The 13,546-nt window shown below is 39.8% G+C and overlaps 1 protein-coding gene across 1 annotated transcript in view; it reads right to left on the reverse strand.

Moving 5' to 3' along the window:
* Window positions 1-1,891: 1,891 nt before the first annotated feature.
* Window positions 1,892-13,546, reverse strand: part of hs6st3b (heparan sulfate 6-O-sulfotransferase 3b) — an 80,904-nt gene continuing 69,249 nt past the window's right edge. The window contains exon 3 of the mRNA XM_039600361.1: window positions 1,892-2,660. Within this exon, the coding sequence (XP_039456295.1) occupies window positions 1,892-2,660 (769 nt within the window). The remainder of the gene's footprint in view (window positions 2,661-13,546) is intronic.

Below are 13,546 nucleotides of genomic sequence, written 5' to 3' on the forward strand. Positions count from 1 at the left end.
TGATGAAAAGCACCCATTCAAATAGTAAGTACAGTAAGATTAAAAAAAAAAGCCCTACTTGTACTTTATTAAAAAAATGTTATGTTACTTAAAGAAACAATAAACTTATTACCTTAATGCTTGTTTGGGTGAAAATGTCCTGCAATCCCCATTATCATTAATCAGACACTTAATCAATGTTCCTCTGATACACCACAAATGGCATGGCTATATGAAATCTAAATGATGCAAATAGCTGTTCAGTGTTCGGAGCTGTAACATGGTTAGGTACACTTGAAACACTTGACTGTTATTAATGTGCTATACACCTCATCTTTCGTCTGCCCCATCCATCCACACACTCACCGAACTGAAGTATATCCATATAGGCAGGTGTACCCATTTACCTCTAAACACTACACCAGTATGCATTTAACACATTTGCTGCACCGGCTGGATGAATCATTCAAACATGACAAAATCAAACAAAAATGTACCGCACGAGGTGTTTTGAAGTAACTGCATTTAGAGAAGAAACACGAGAAATTAGTGTTAAAATAGCAGCGGCCGTGTGACTCCAGTGCTGACATTTAGTGAACATTTAATTTGATAAGCACAGGTTGTGACTGAATGAGAGATAAGGAACATAAAAAGCATCACACTGAAGCCTATTTAACCAGATAAAAACATGATGGATTCAAGGGACTGGAAACTATCAGGGAGAGGAAATAACATTTTGTTTTCTCCAACTATCTGCTTTGAGGCTTGTCTTTGTATCCTGGCACTCTGCTGGAGTTAGAGCGCTCTCACTGCCCACAGTGCAGTTGCCGTCAGCTCTACAAATATGTAAAAGCAGCCAGTGTGACGGGGAGGAGCATGGGAACTGAATGCTGATCAACTCATTCACAGTCAAGCCACATACCAGCCACACTGACACATTTCATCACCTGTACTATTTACCAACTTTTTATCTCTGCAACTGACTACTTCAAAAAGGAATTACTCAGAAAATATGCCTTTTTTCTCCTCCCCCACCACAGATACAATGTTCTACCAACAGTACAGGGAATGACTGAAGTTATTTTGTTCAGCTGGATGCCATCTAACTGCTGTGTGACTGCCTTTGTGTTGTCTTTGGAGGGGAGGGTGTTAAAGTCTGCAAGGTATTGCGCTTGAGAAAATAAAATATATATTGCACAGCAAACAAAGCAATAGCGACAGACCTTTTTATAATTTGGTTTAAAGGATGGGTACTGCATGCATACAATATGTGAAGTGAAGGTTTCCCTGACTTTAAGTTAAAGGAAAACAGATTCCGTGTTTTCACTATTCACTTTGACTCTGTGTGTCTTTTGGATATCGCTCTCCCCAATTGTAAGTACAAAGTGGATGTGTGACATGCAACCACCAGTTCCCCTAATACAACTTTCATATGTCATATTTTCTAACAGTTGCAACATACAGTAGATGCTGACTTCGGTGACATCCATCAATATTGAATGCCAAAATAAAATAAATAAATAAATAAAAAGAACTCAATGCAGTGTCTCTAGCAGCGTTTTTTTCTTCTTCTTTTCTTTCACACCAATTTATCATCTTATTCAGTTTATAAAGAACCGAGGCGATAATTAATTGACAAAAATAAACAGCATTTAAAGATTAAGACACCAAAGGTACTCCAAGACAGAGCTGCTGCAAGGCTCAAACTCAGCAGTTTTCATAAAGAAATAGCGGAGCACTCGGATCACACTGAAGCTGACAAAACGGATAGATTCAGCAGACAGGTTAATGGTGAGACACAAAGAGAGACATAAGATGCACAAGAGAGAGTCCAACGTTTGTTTTAACTAGTCCACTGGGAATCTCCATCCACCGCTCTCTCTTGCTCCTCTCTCTTTATCGGACCAGCGCCTCACCAGCGGGCTACTTGGCTCGTGTAGTCCTCGGTGGTGGCTGGGAAGTCACTCTCAGTTTCCTTCTCAAAACCTCCTCCCACTCTCCCGCCTCTGTTGCCGCCGCCTCTGTGTTTGGGCGGCCAAGGCCTGACCTGGTCTCTCTGCTCCCGCAGCCAGCGCTTCTCCTCGCGCCTCTTCAAGCGCACTTCCTGGTGCTCCCTCTGGCGGGTGAACTGGAAACGCTGGAGGAACAGGTCCTTTGCATATTCGTACAGCTGCATGTCCAAGTAGTTGAGGTCCTCGATGCGTTTGCGCACAGTCTCGCTCAGGTCCACGTTGGCAGCTCGCGTGCTGTTAATCTGCGTGAAGGCAGAGATGAAGCGCAGGCTGAACGTCCGCTCAAACAGGTACTGGGTCTTACGCTGAAACTCAGTCAGGCCGTAGAAAGCCATGTTCTTCAAGTTGCTCATGGCGCTGCTTAAAAGGATGTGGTTGCGCTGGCTTTCGTTCATGGAGGACAGGTTGTAGCAGCCCACCAGGCTCAGGTCAGCCAGCATGCGGACCTGACGGTTGTTCGCCAAGTTCGACGGGCAGTTCATGAACTCTGTCAGGGTGACGCCGGACCAGTCATCCCCACTGTAGCAGGTGGGCAGCTCGTCCTGGGTGGGCGAACGTCCATCACACATATGGAGGGCGGTCTTCCATGTGGCTCCTCTCTGGACATGTTTCCACTCGCTCAGGTAGCGGGAGACTGGGTCGCGCAGCATGGTGATGTAGTAGAAGTTCCTGCAGCCAAAACAAACACAGTTAGAGAGCTGTGAGCGCATCACTATCACAGAGGGTCGCCCTGCATTGTGCTGACAGATGGTGACTTTTGTCTGAGCATAAAACTTCAAGGTTGAATGCTAATTGGCAAACTGAAAGTCTCACTAATGAGGTTGTTACAGTTGGTTTCTATATATTGCCCTTGAAAATTGAACCCTTGCACCGGAGCAATGAATTTACAAAACTGAAATAGGGCTGTTTCCATTCCACAGATTTCTTCCACCTGCCAACACAGAGAATAATTGGGATTCAAGACACAGAGTAACCCATAGTCATGGAGAACGTGGGTAAAACTGACCCAGCTAAATCCTAAACATGTCATTTTTGCAAAAATAATGAGGTTTCAGCTGTCGCGTTTGAAATCTGTAGCACATTTAAATGAGTATCCTGTTGTTATCAACAGCAGGGCTTATAGAAGAGAACACATCTGATTTGCTTTTTTTTTTTGTTTGCTGATGAACAAATGGTAAACACCCCCACACACAACCCAAGTGAAAATGCCAGTGAAAATGTCATTTTCACTCAATATGGAAAACAAAGAACGAATCGCAACTTCAATGCATAAGATTGTTGCAGTGTCGACAAAGGTGCATATGAAAAAAAAAGAGCGAGTGACAAAGCTCTGTGGCTGACAATCAGTCTCTATACTAATAAAATAAAAAGCAGCGTCAGGAAAACAAGCGCAGATGTCAAAACTGCGTTCGAACAAATTACCCGTCACTGCACTGTCTTCTGCTTATCCAATTCAGGGTCAGGGTTGGGCTGCGGCCTATCCCAGCTGTCACGGGGCGAGCCCACAAATTACATAGAAGTAGAAGATTTTAGTTTTCGCTTCACAGTGACAACCTACTCAACTGATGCTACGACTGTCCTTCGTACCAGTCTGACCTCTACAAGCAAATGCGCGCTGCTGTACTGGAGCTGCGTCAAAGCCCATTCAGATGAAAAACAAAGATCAGACAGGTGTTGGCTAGGTAAACCTTTCCTAAGATGATTCTCCGTGAGATTCATGCATATTTAATGACGCTGCCGCCCCCCTGAGAGCAGTCCGGGCAGGTAAAGTGGCGTGCGACTTCTGAGATTTCACCCTGAGACCAAAGCAGCTCTCAATGCTGCCTCAGTGCTTTCAGAAGAGCAAATATCTGCACAGTCTTACCCAAGAGTAGGAAATCAAAGTTACACAAAGAGTTTTCTTTGCTTATTCCTCTGGTTGGATTCTGTACGGGAAAAAGATATGGGGTTGTGAAGTACTATCTGCACACAATACTTTAATTTTTGGTAAACCGGAGGCACTTCCAAGCATGCAGCTGGCATTTTCCCCCCATATTAACATTTTATTAATTCCATTTTAATTAAAAACATTTTAAGACAGAGAGAATATGAATTTGATCACATGTAAGAATGGCATAAATTCAAAATGGAGAAAACACAAGTGAGTTTATGCGATGAAGATTCATCTTAACAGTGCCAAAGGAACACCACTCCTGAAATGTTACCCAGTATGAGTCAGGCAAGAAGCTGTCATTACATCCCCGGTAGCAGCAGCTGCATACTGGCACTTGCTCCTGGAGTAGGCTGGCTGCAGATACGTCCTCATTAGACTAGGGACATAAACACATGCAGCAAGTGTTGTTTGAGTGCACTCGACAGCCCAAAGGTCAGTTGTGTGCACCATCAATGTCAAAATACATCAGGATCAGTGGGTGTGCAGAGCTGTCTCGAGGAGGCTTTCCCTGAGTGATACAGATGGCTGTCGAGGGGGGAGGTGGGGGGGATACGCTGACAGGATTCTTTTACTTCTGGCCCGTGTTATCACCAGTACCACCCTCACAGTTACTTCTCACAAAAAAACAGAAAAAAAACACACTGTGAGAAGTTTACACTGTAAGGCTGTTGTAGGAAAAGTGCAGCTTGTCTTGTACGGCAATGTGGCGCCAAATCTTGGCATCCACTTGCCAAGATTTCTCAGCCTATTTTAGCGTGCTGAAATCCAGAACCCCGCTGAACTCCAGTTAATCATGGATCAATAATGGATAGGAGGCATATTGCGGCTCATTCCGCCCCAGAATGCTCATCTCTAAAGGAGCAGCAGCAGCAGCAGCAGCAGCAGCAGCATGACTTCAGTGGAGCACAAACTAAACAGGGGCCATTAAACAGAGATGAAAGAGGAATTTAAAAGTATGGATAAAAATGGAAACTAAAGCGGGGAGTGGAGCTGAGTAAGAAGCAGGTGCTGACAGGAATATTAAAGTCCAGGGTAATTTATATAGACGTATTTAATGGACATGGGAGCAGCTTGATAGCACGTGAATGAAAACTATATCTGACGGACACAATAGAAAAAATGTCTTGCAGTAATTTGATTCAATGGCTGTAAAAAGGTATTTGTTATTCGTTTAAAGTTTTTTTTATCATAAGCTTCATGTTCTCAATAATTGATTAAAGAGCTACTTTGAGCATTTTTTGAGAGAACAACACTGTATCTCTAATCCATACATATTTATTCTAAGCAGGTTCTTGGGCATTCAAAGTGACTCAAAAAACAAATTAAAAAAATATATATTCAAAGAACTCAGTGTGAATACTAAAGAAATTGTAGTGCTTAGAGTAGTGTGCTGATGTACTTCAGTGGTGGTGTTATAGGGACACATCAAAATATAATGCAATTCTTCCTGTGCACAACAAAGCCAGGAAAAAACACTAAAAAAATACAAAAAAACACAACGAAAACAAAAAAGAAGCACAAAGGTTCAGTGCAGAGTTTTAGACTTAGTAGCACGATAGAGCTATGGAGTCTGCTGTTTAATACACAGGGACAAAAAGACAAACAGGACCACTCATAGGCAATGTCGTGGTGATAGTACTGTATTAGTAAAAACAGGAAACGATAACAGAAAACTTTCTGCATTTTAAAAAACCATAAAAAAGGCCTTTAGTTTAAGAGGAAGAAATGCAACCTCCTGAGATCTTGTTTGGGATGCATTTTTAATTTCTCCAAGCTATCTGGGATTAGCTAGACCTGATTAGCATGGAAATTAAAGATCATCTCTGAACAGAAAGTAATTTTAAAAAGGCATCACTTCTTAGAATGACAGCAAGTTTTTCTGCTTTTTTTTTTTTTTTTTTTTACATCATAACCCAATAAAGTCACCATTGCAGCTAACTATGAAACACTTTATTGGTCAGAATGAAGCAGAAAGTGCAGAAAAACCTAAATGGAATGTTCACATAAGAGGACGCAGGGTCTCAAGAGGGTAATATGAGTCTTAAACCACAAAGAGATAAAGACATTTTTGTTGTATCGTTCCTATTTGGATGTGAAAATAAGCCAGAAACAACTTGTAGCAAAGTAACAGATGCAGACGTAGCCTTGTTCGGTTCAAAGACATTCACGGTAGGACAAGAAAGTGCTAACAAACAGCTTGAAAGCTACAAAAAACTGTTATGGAATGTGATAGAACGGTTTCACGGGAGTAGAAACGATATATTTTATTTTTTATTCTTTTGGAAAAACATTTCCTTTGTGCACAAAAATGTAATAATTTTCTGTAAGCTTGAAACAGCTTATATGTAGTAAATATCAGTATGCAGTATAGCACTTACTGCACACATATTCATGCTGCACACTCGGAGAGAGAGTGAGAGCACGTTTAATACAATCACAACTCTAATATTTTAATGCTCCGTTTTGACCATATTCATTTTAGCAAATTTAATAGTTCACAGACAAAAACAATAAACCAAGGACTCATGGTAAGATCATTTTATAGATAGATCAGAATCAGATGGCACTCCAGGATATGTCAGAGAGTCGGGTTATTAAAAATGCATGGCGAGGGGTAAATTATTGTTGAAATTAGTTTGGATTATGTGGCTATCCATCCGAAACTGACATGAGATATGTTCCTAAAAACAAAAACAGCCTCGTGGAGTGTACAAGAAAAATCAAGGGACTGATTTCATGCTGTACGAACCCTGAATACTTGTATGAGAATTTCATAGCAATCCATCCAGTTGTTCAGTGACCATCAGATCCACCAACTGACTGAAGCTGCCAACCCCTCAAGTGCTGTTCAATGAATATTGTCACAGAAATGTAACCTCCTAAAGCCATACTACATAAAGAAACGGGTAGTTCCAGCCTCAGCCGGTGACAGTGAACAGACAACTGGCTTTTAATTGCCTGTAATTAGCCTCAGTGACACAATTTCAGCCCACTGCTTCTCCCTGATTGCAGGCTGCTGAAAAGGACAGTTCACTTTCAGCCTGAGCTCATCTTGTTCGAAAGTGGACAAACTGAATTCACTTATCAAGACATTGGTGTGTGGGAGTTGGATATTGTTGTAGGTGCTTGAGGGTGGGCTAGACAATAGGGAAAAGCAAAACAATATATTGCTGTGAGCCGGGCAAGAAGTGGTTCAGAGCAAAGGCTAACGCACTGAGCAGTAAATAAGTAAAGACAGACCAGGTCCCAGTACAACAATGGGACTGACTAATGCTGTTGGGACGTAGACGCCGTGCTTGTGTGATAGGGAGTGGTGGTGGTGGTGGTGAAGCGGTGCTTTTGTATTGTGTGAAAGCTCTTACTGTCTCTTCTCTGATTTATTCTCACAATGTAACAGCCTTGATTTCTCTCCATTATTCCTCTGTGGTCCAGGAGCATCAAGAAAAACATTGTTTTACATCTTTTTACTGCTAATATATGAACATATTTCCCATCATGAAGCCGCCACAGTCAAGAGAGTCAGTCTGATTATGGAGGACATGTAACATCAATCTCCCATTGTTACAGTCACAGAGTGAGGATGAAAACAGCAGAATCAAAATGTCATTCTCCTATTTGGCAGCGTCTTCCTTATGAGTCTGTTCAAAATATCTCAGTGCTTGTTGTTGTCCGTCTATTTTAACTCCGCAAAAACTCACCACTTAATTTAATACCTTGCCTCATATGAGCCGTGGTGTATTTATGATTAGCATTACACTGCCTGATCCCTGCAAGACTTTAAAGATTATAAACGAGTGTATCACATTTAATGTCTCTTTGATTACTCTATATTCTAGAGCATTTTAATTTATAGGTTCATATCCATCTTTACTACTTTCCCCGCTGTATGTTCTGTTATGCTTATCCCCCCTGTGTCATTTTGAGCCTCTCAACATTTTAGAGCAGCAGCCAGGAATTGTGGGTAGGGAGTGAGTGAAGAGGATAAAATGCCTCAAAGGGCCCGGGCACATTAGTTAGTCAGATGTTGAAGTTACGTGCCACTCGTCTACGGGGGCCATTAAGGTGCTCTCGGTCAACTTCGTGCTATGAACGATGGGAACATTAACGCATAATGTTCGGCTGAAGTTAGAGCAGAGAGAGGCCTGCGCTCATCTGTGCCGCAACCTGGACGCTGATTATAAGCAACATTCAAATCAAAATCACATCTTGGGTTTGTTCAGCAATTCAAATGGGTGAGGGCCATGATACATGAGTGCTGTTTCCACTCGTTACTAATTAACCAATCAGACCCTGACTTAAGCCCTAGGCTATTGTATGTAATTTCTACTGGGGAAAGGAAAAAAAAAATCCTAAATTTAGTCAGTAACAGCTGCAGAACTGCAAGGTGAAAATGAACAACCTCTGGGCACTGCAGATGAGAGAAACTTGGGAGAACTTTGAAATAAAATAAGTCCCCGTTTGCTTATTATCAGTTGAGAGTGTGACTTGAAAAACTCAGTCAAAAGCTGAAAATTTAATTTCCACATAATCGAAACTGGAAAAAAAAAGAGACTGAACAACAATCAGGAGTGACGAGTGAGTGACACTGAAGTTATGCTCTAAAAATTCTCACCCGCAACTCAACCAAATTTGATGCAGAGAACATGAAGCACTACTAATCTCAAATCCATTTTGTTCCTATAGTTAGCTCCCTCTGTGTTTGTGCCACGCTTGGTGATCTTAGCAAGTGGTGCCAGATGCATTTGAGAGCAAACAAGGGCTGGACCCCGAGCGTGGGTTTCTAGGGAGGAAGACGGTAATAAGCAGCCATTACTGGGAATAAGAGCTGGTTTCTCAGACAAAAACCTGTTACAAAGCAAACAACAACCAAAAAAATCAAATAAAAACAATAACACTTACAGAATAAAAAGTAATAATAATTATAAAAATATAAAAAATGCTGTCAAACTAACTAATCTTTGACATTATTAATGGTGTTTTCTGTCCATTTTTTAACAAAATATATTTGCAACAAGGTGGAGAGAGTTTCTGAAACCCTAAAAGCATGTCAAATATTCCAAAAGACCAATCACATTGAATAGATACCAAAAGTGAACAAGATGAATTCAAAATAAGAAATTAATTAATAAATAATCTACAAAGTCTAACATCTGCTATCAGCTTTAAGGGTCATAATGGCAACTTACAGTACACTCGTGGCACGTGGATATTGCAGTATTATTAAATGTGTCTTATTAGCGCAATATCAATTCTTACTTTTTAACTATCAAAATTATCAACACGAGTACCTGTGTGTTGGATCACTGTCTTAAACAGCTACCTCCTGCAAAATAGTAACAAAAAAAGTAAGAGAACAACTCTTAAACTTGCGTCTTTGGTGAAAAAAATAATAATTATTTTCTATTTGTCCTCTGTCCTCTTATTCTTATCATTTTCATCTGTTTTCTCACCACTTTGTCATATTACACATATACTCTTAAACAACAGTAAAAATAAAAAAAAAATATCAATTAAAATAAATCAAATTAAATCAAAAGTATAATAAAACTAAGATGCACCTGTAGAGAGTCTATGTGCATTTATGGTCCTGATTCTGACTGCAAGAGCTACCAGACATGACAGGCATTAAAAAAGTAATCTAGTCCCAGCAAGAAGTAACCCAGTACTGCATCATTTTAAATGAAAAATGTAATTGCTAGCAAATGATGACATAACAAACAAAAAATAACCACAGCCCTCAAAAACAAACCTGATGTAGTCGGTAAAACATTAATTTTTAAACTAATGAAAAAATTGCTTCATGGTGAATAAATAATATCTAAAAATGGTCCCTGTGTACTTGAACTTTACTGCTCATATTTGTTATGGAAGAGTCAAAAAGTCCAAACTCACAGTCAAAAGCTGTTAGCAGCTGCTATTAGCAGCCAACATTAGCATAGACAGAAATAGAAACAGAAAGTTTAATGAAATATAGTCAGTAGAGCTGTGAATAGTAAAGAAGACCTCCAAACATGTGTGTTTAGTACAACATCTTGTAGCTCATGTTTATTAAATTGTGGCTGGGTGTTTTTTCATGATATTGAAATTCCACAGAGTGTAAAAAAGCCTCAATAACAATATTCAGCACTGCCATTCAAAAGGGAAAACATACCATACGTTGAGTTAAATATCTCTAGGAGTGGACTTCTGAAGACACAGTACAGAGTACAGTACTCCACATGAATGGAGTATCCCTGTAATTTTTCACCTCAGTTGACTCCTGCCATTTCTCCCCTCTGCTTCTCCTCCATGTCCTACAGACATTAGTGTTCCCCCCGGATCCATAACCTTTTCTTAAAGGTTGTCACATTAATCACGCTGCTGATTTCACTCGTCAATCTCCCTCTCTATCTGTTGTGTTTGTCTCTAGTTATGCTGTGCATTGTCTCTCTTCACTGCCACCCGCTTGCAGCACTTGCATACAAACAGCCATCACTCTCCTTTCTCGCTCTTTGTCTTGCAGCTATTTTCCGAAGACTCATCAGTCAGGTAAATCATGACACTGATAAAAGCTGATGACAGTCATGGCAACACGGCGTTAGTCTAATTCTGTCTCGAAAAAAACAATTTCAGCGTGGCAAATGGATATATCTAAAAAACTAAAACATACATCAAGCTGAGAAGATATTTTAAAAAAGGAAGGAAAATAAAAGGTGTTACAAAAGATGGTTATACCTTTCTATAATGCTGTTTCATAAACAGTGTTTTCAGATGACTAACTTGCAACAACAAATACAGTAAAAATTCCCTGAATTTCAACAACATGATAAACTTTGAAAGCCCAGAAGGTTGTACCTGTAACACTTTCTTGCTGTGCAAATACCTGTCATCACACAGCAGAGGATATCTCAAATTTACTCTGAGATTAATTTAATTTAAGTAGGGAGGTATTTTAATTAAGCCTAAGGACCTTCACACAAAAATAGGGACAACACAATTTGTGGTTTTGAGGAAAAATATTATTATATTGTTGTAAATAATTCATTACATTCTCCAACTGAAAATGTGTAGACAATACAGCAAATTAACATTTTTTTTGCACACCATAGCCTACATCTGTTGCCCGATGCCTTATACTCTTAATTGTGGTGACCCTCAATAGAAGTGCTGAGTATATATGTGCCCACTGTAAAGTATCTCTAGCTATCAATTTCAAAAAAGAAGGTACGCAGAGCAAAATTGGTAATTTAACATTTGTCCAACCCTGAACTACAGTCTGGCTATTACATCAATGTCATAGCGTATATCTTTGTCAATTGTTTTATATAGTATGGTTCAACACAGAATGAATTTAAATTACTGATTCTTAAAAACAAGTATGGAAAACATTTTTTCCCCATCCATAAGTCAAAAGTTCAGTTTCTTATCTCAAATTTCCTATTTACTAAACTCTTACTTTGACATAATTACTTGAAATTTCTACTTTTATCTTCCAATTTTGTTTCTTTTTCAGTGGTGGAAACACACTTAAGAAAGCCATTATTTTAACACCACAGCAGAAACAATTAATGGCTATAGTGGGGCTGAATCCTGTGCACATGTCTGACAAGTTCAGAGAGGTAGCTCCTGGTGTTTTCCCTCAGCATGTCAGCAGCAGGCTGAGCGCTAATGTGGCTCCAGCAGCAAAGGCAAAGGAAACAGGACGGCTATGCCCAACTTTTATTTTAAATCATAATTTGCTGTATGTACTATGAACTATTCTCATTCACTCTGAGATGGAGCAGCCGATGAGTGAAAGGTGAATTCTTCTTGTTTTTTCACCACGAAAAACATTTAAACAATAGCTGTTCCCTTCCTGATTTCTTAGTTGTTTGTGCATTTGTCACACATTAATGTTTCGCCAAACTAGTTTTAATTTCACACAAAGAGTAATTACAAAATGCAGTTTTGCAGCTTAAAAAGTCATTGACCTTAACTGTTGTTAAATCATTAACTGTGATTAACCACATTTTTTAGAAAGCAGAGGTCACTTTCACTCGTCACACCCACGCCTGCTTACTAGGCTAAAAGATCTCAAAAAGCAGCACCTCATGCCACGATAAAGAAACTTAAAAGCAGATGAAAAACAAAGTCACTGACATCTATCAGTCTGGAAAGGGTTAGAGAGCCTTGTGTAAGCCTTTGGGAACCGAGCGAACTGCAGTTAGAGCCATTACCCACAAATGGAGACAACTTGGAATGGTGGTGACCCCATACAGGAGCCTACTAAAATTACTCCAAGAGCACATCGACAGCTCATCCAGGACGCCACAGAAGACCCCAGAACAACATAAAAGAAGTTTCAGACTTCACTTGCCTCAGTTAAGGTCAGTGTTCATGATTCAACATTAAGAAAGAAAATGGGCAAAAATGACATCAATGGGAGAGTCCAAGGAGAAAACCACTGTTGACCAGAAAGAACACAAAGGCTCGTCTCACGCTGAACTTTTTGGAAGATTTGGTGTAAAATCTGGTGTAAAACTAAGACAGCATTTCATAAAAATCAGCTGTGAAGCGTTTGCTTTAAATTACCAAGACAGCGGGGGCTTAGGCAGTAAAGCACGTTTCTTTTAATTACACGCTAAGCACGACAATCCCTGTTTCCAGTATTTACAGATCGTGACTTTGAATTTGTTTTTTAACTAGAAAATGAAATGAAAACAGAGCCCCGGTACAGCAGTGGCACTGCCCTCAGCTAAACTACCTCAGGTAGACCCACACAGATAAGGATACAGTCATCTATGACAACTCCTCATTCAGTAGGTATTAAATTATAGTAATAACAACTATACACAAGCGGAGGCTTCAAAAAAGAAGGGATGGTGTAAATGGCAAACTCTTTAACACTTTGAATAATACAGCAGATGTAAGTCACCTGAAATGCTTTATGATTATGCCAAAATTGATAAAAAGCCTGCCCAAACGGTGTATGATCATCTCTAAACATATATTTCTGTATCTGTTAAACTAGTGGTAGTTTGTCTTAGATTGAACAGGAAACATAGGAGCAGTTGGAGCAGAGAAAACAATCAGATCAAAGCTCTCAGAGGAAGTTTGAATTTACAGCCTCCTGCGGATAAAAAAAGAAAGAAATAACCTTGAAAGTAATCTGTTACCTACTAGAAGCTGCAGCCCTTTATTGTATTTTCTTTATCAGCCTGTCCACTGTAGTGCCAAAGGACAAATGATGCTGGACTCTGATGCCTATCTCGCTTAGATTGGAGAACATTTAAAAAAAAAAATATCTCCACTTGGGGCTCACTCTTTGAACATTCAAGCAAACTAAACAATGTATATTGTTACCGCAGCAGTGATATAAATTCATAAACCTTGCTGTACACTTTGTGTAATAGGAGTTTGCTTACCACAGACAGAAGCATGTCCTAATGGAAAATGCATGTTAAAGAGAAACATCACAGCATTTCTGGTAAGTGTGAAGAGCTCCTTTCTCTGATCCCATATATACGTAAGCTCAAACGTGGCTGAGTTTGTGTGACGGCGCGCTTGTTCTCAGATTAACTTGATAAAAATTGTGTCATATAAACAAGCGATGGAGGTGAAAATTCATGGCAGCAGCAGCTGAGAAGAAACGGGTATCAAAATA

The sequence above is a fragment of the Oreochromis aureus genome, linkage group 16 (assembly GCF_013358895.1).
Source record: "Oreochromis aureus strain Israel breed Guangdong linkage group 16, ZZ_aureus, whole genome shotgun sequence".
Classification (NCBI taxonomy): domain Eukaryota; kingdom Metazoa; phylum Chordata; class Actinopteri; order Cichliformes; family Cichlidae; genus Oreochromis; species Oreochromis aureus.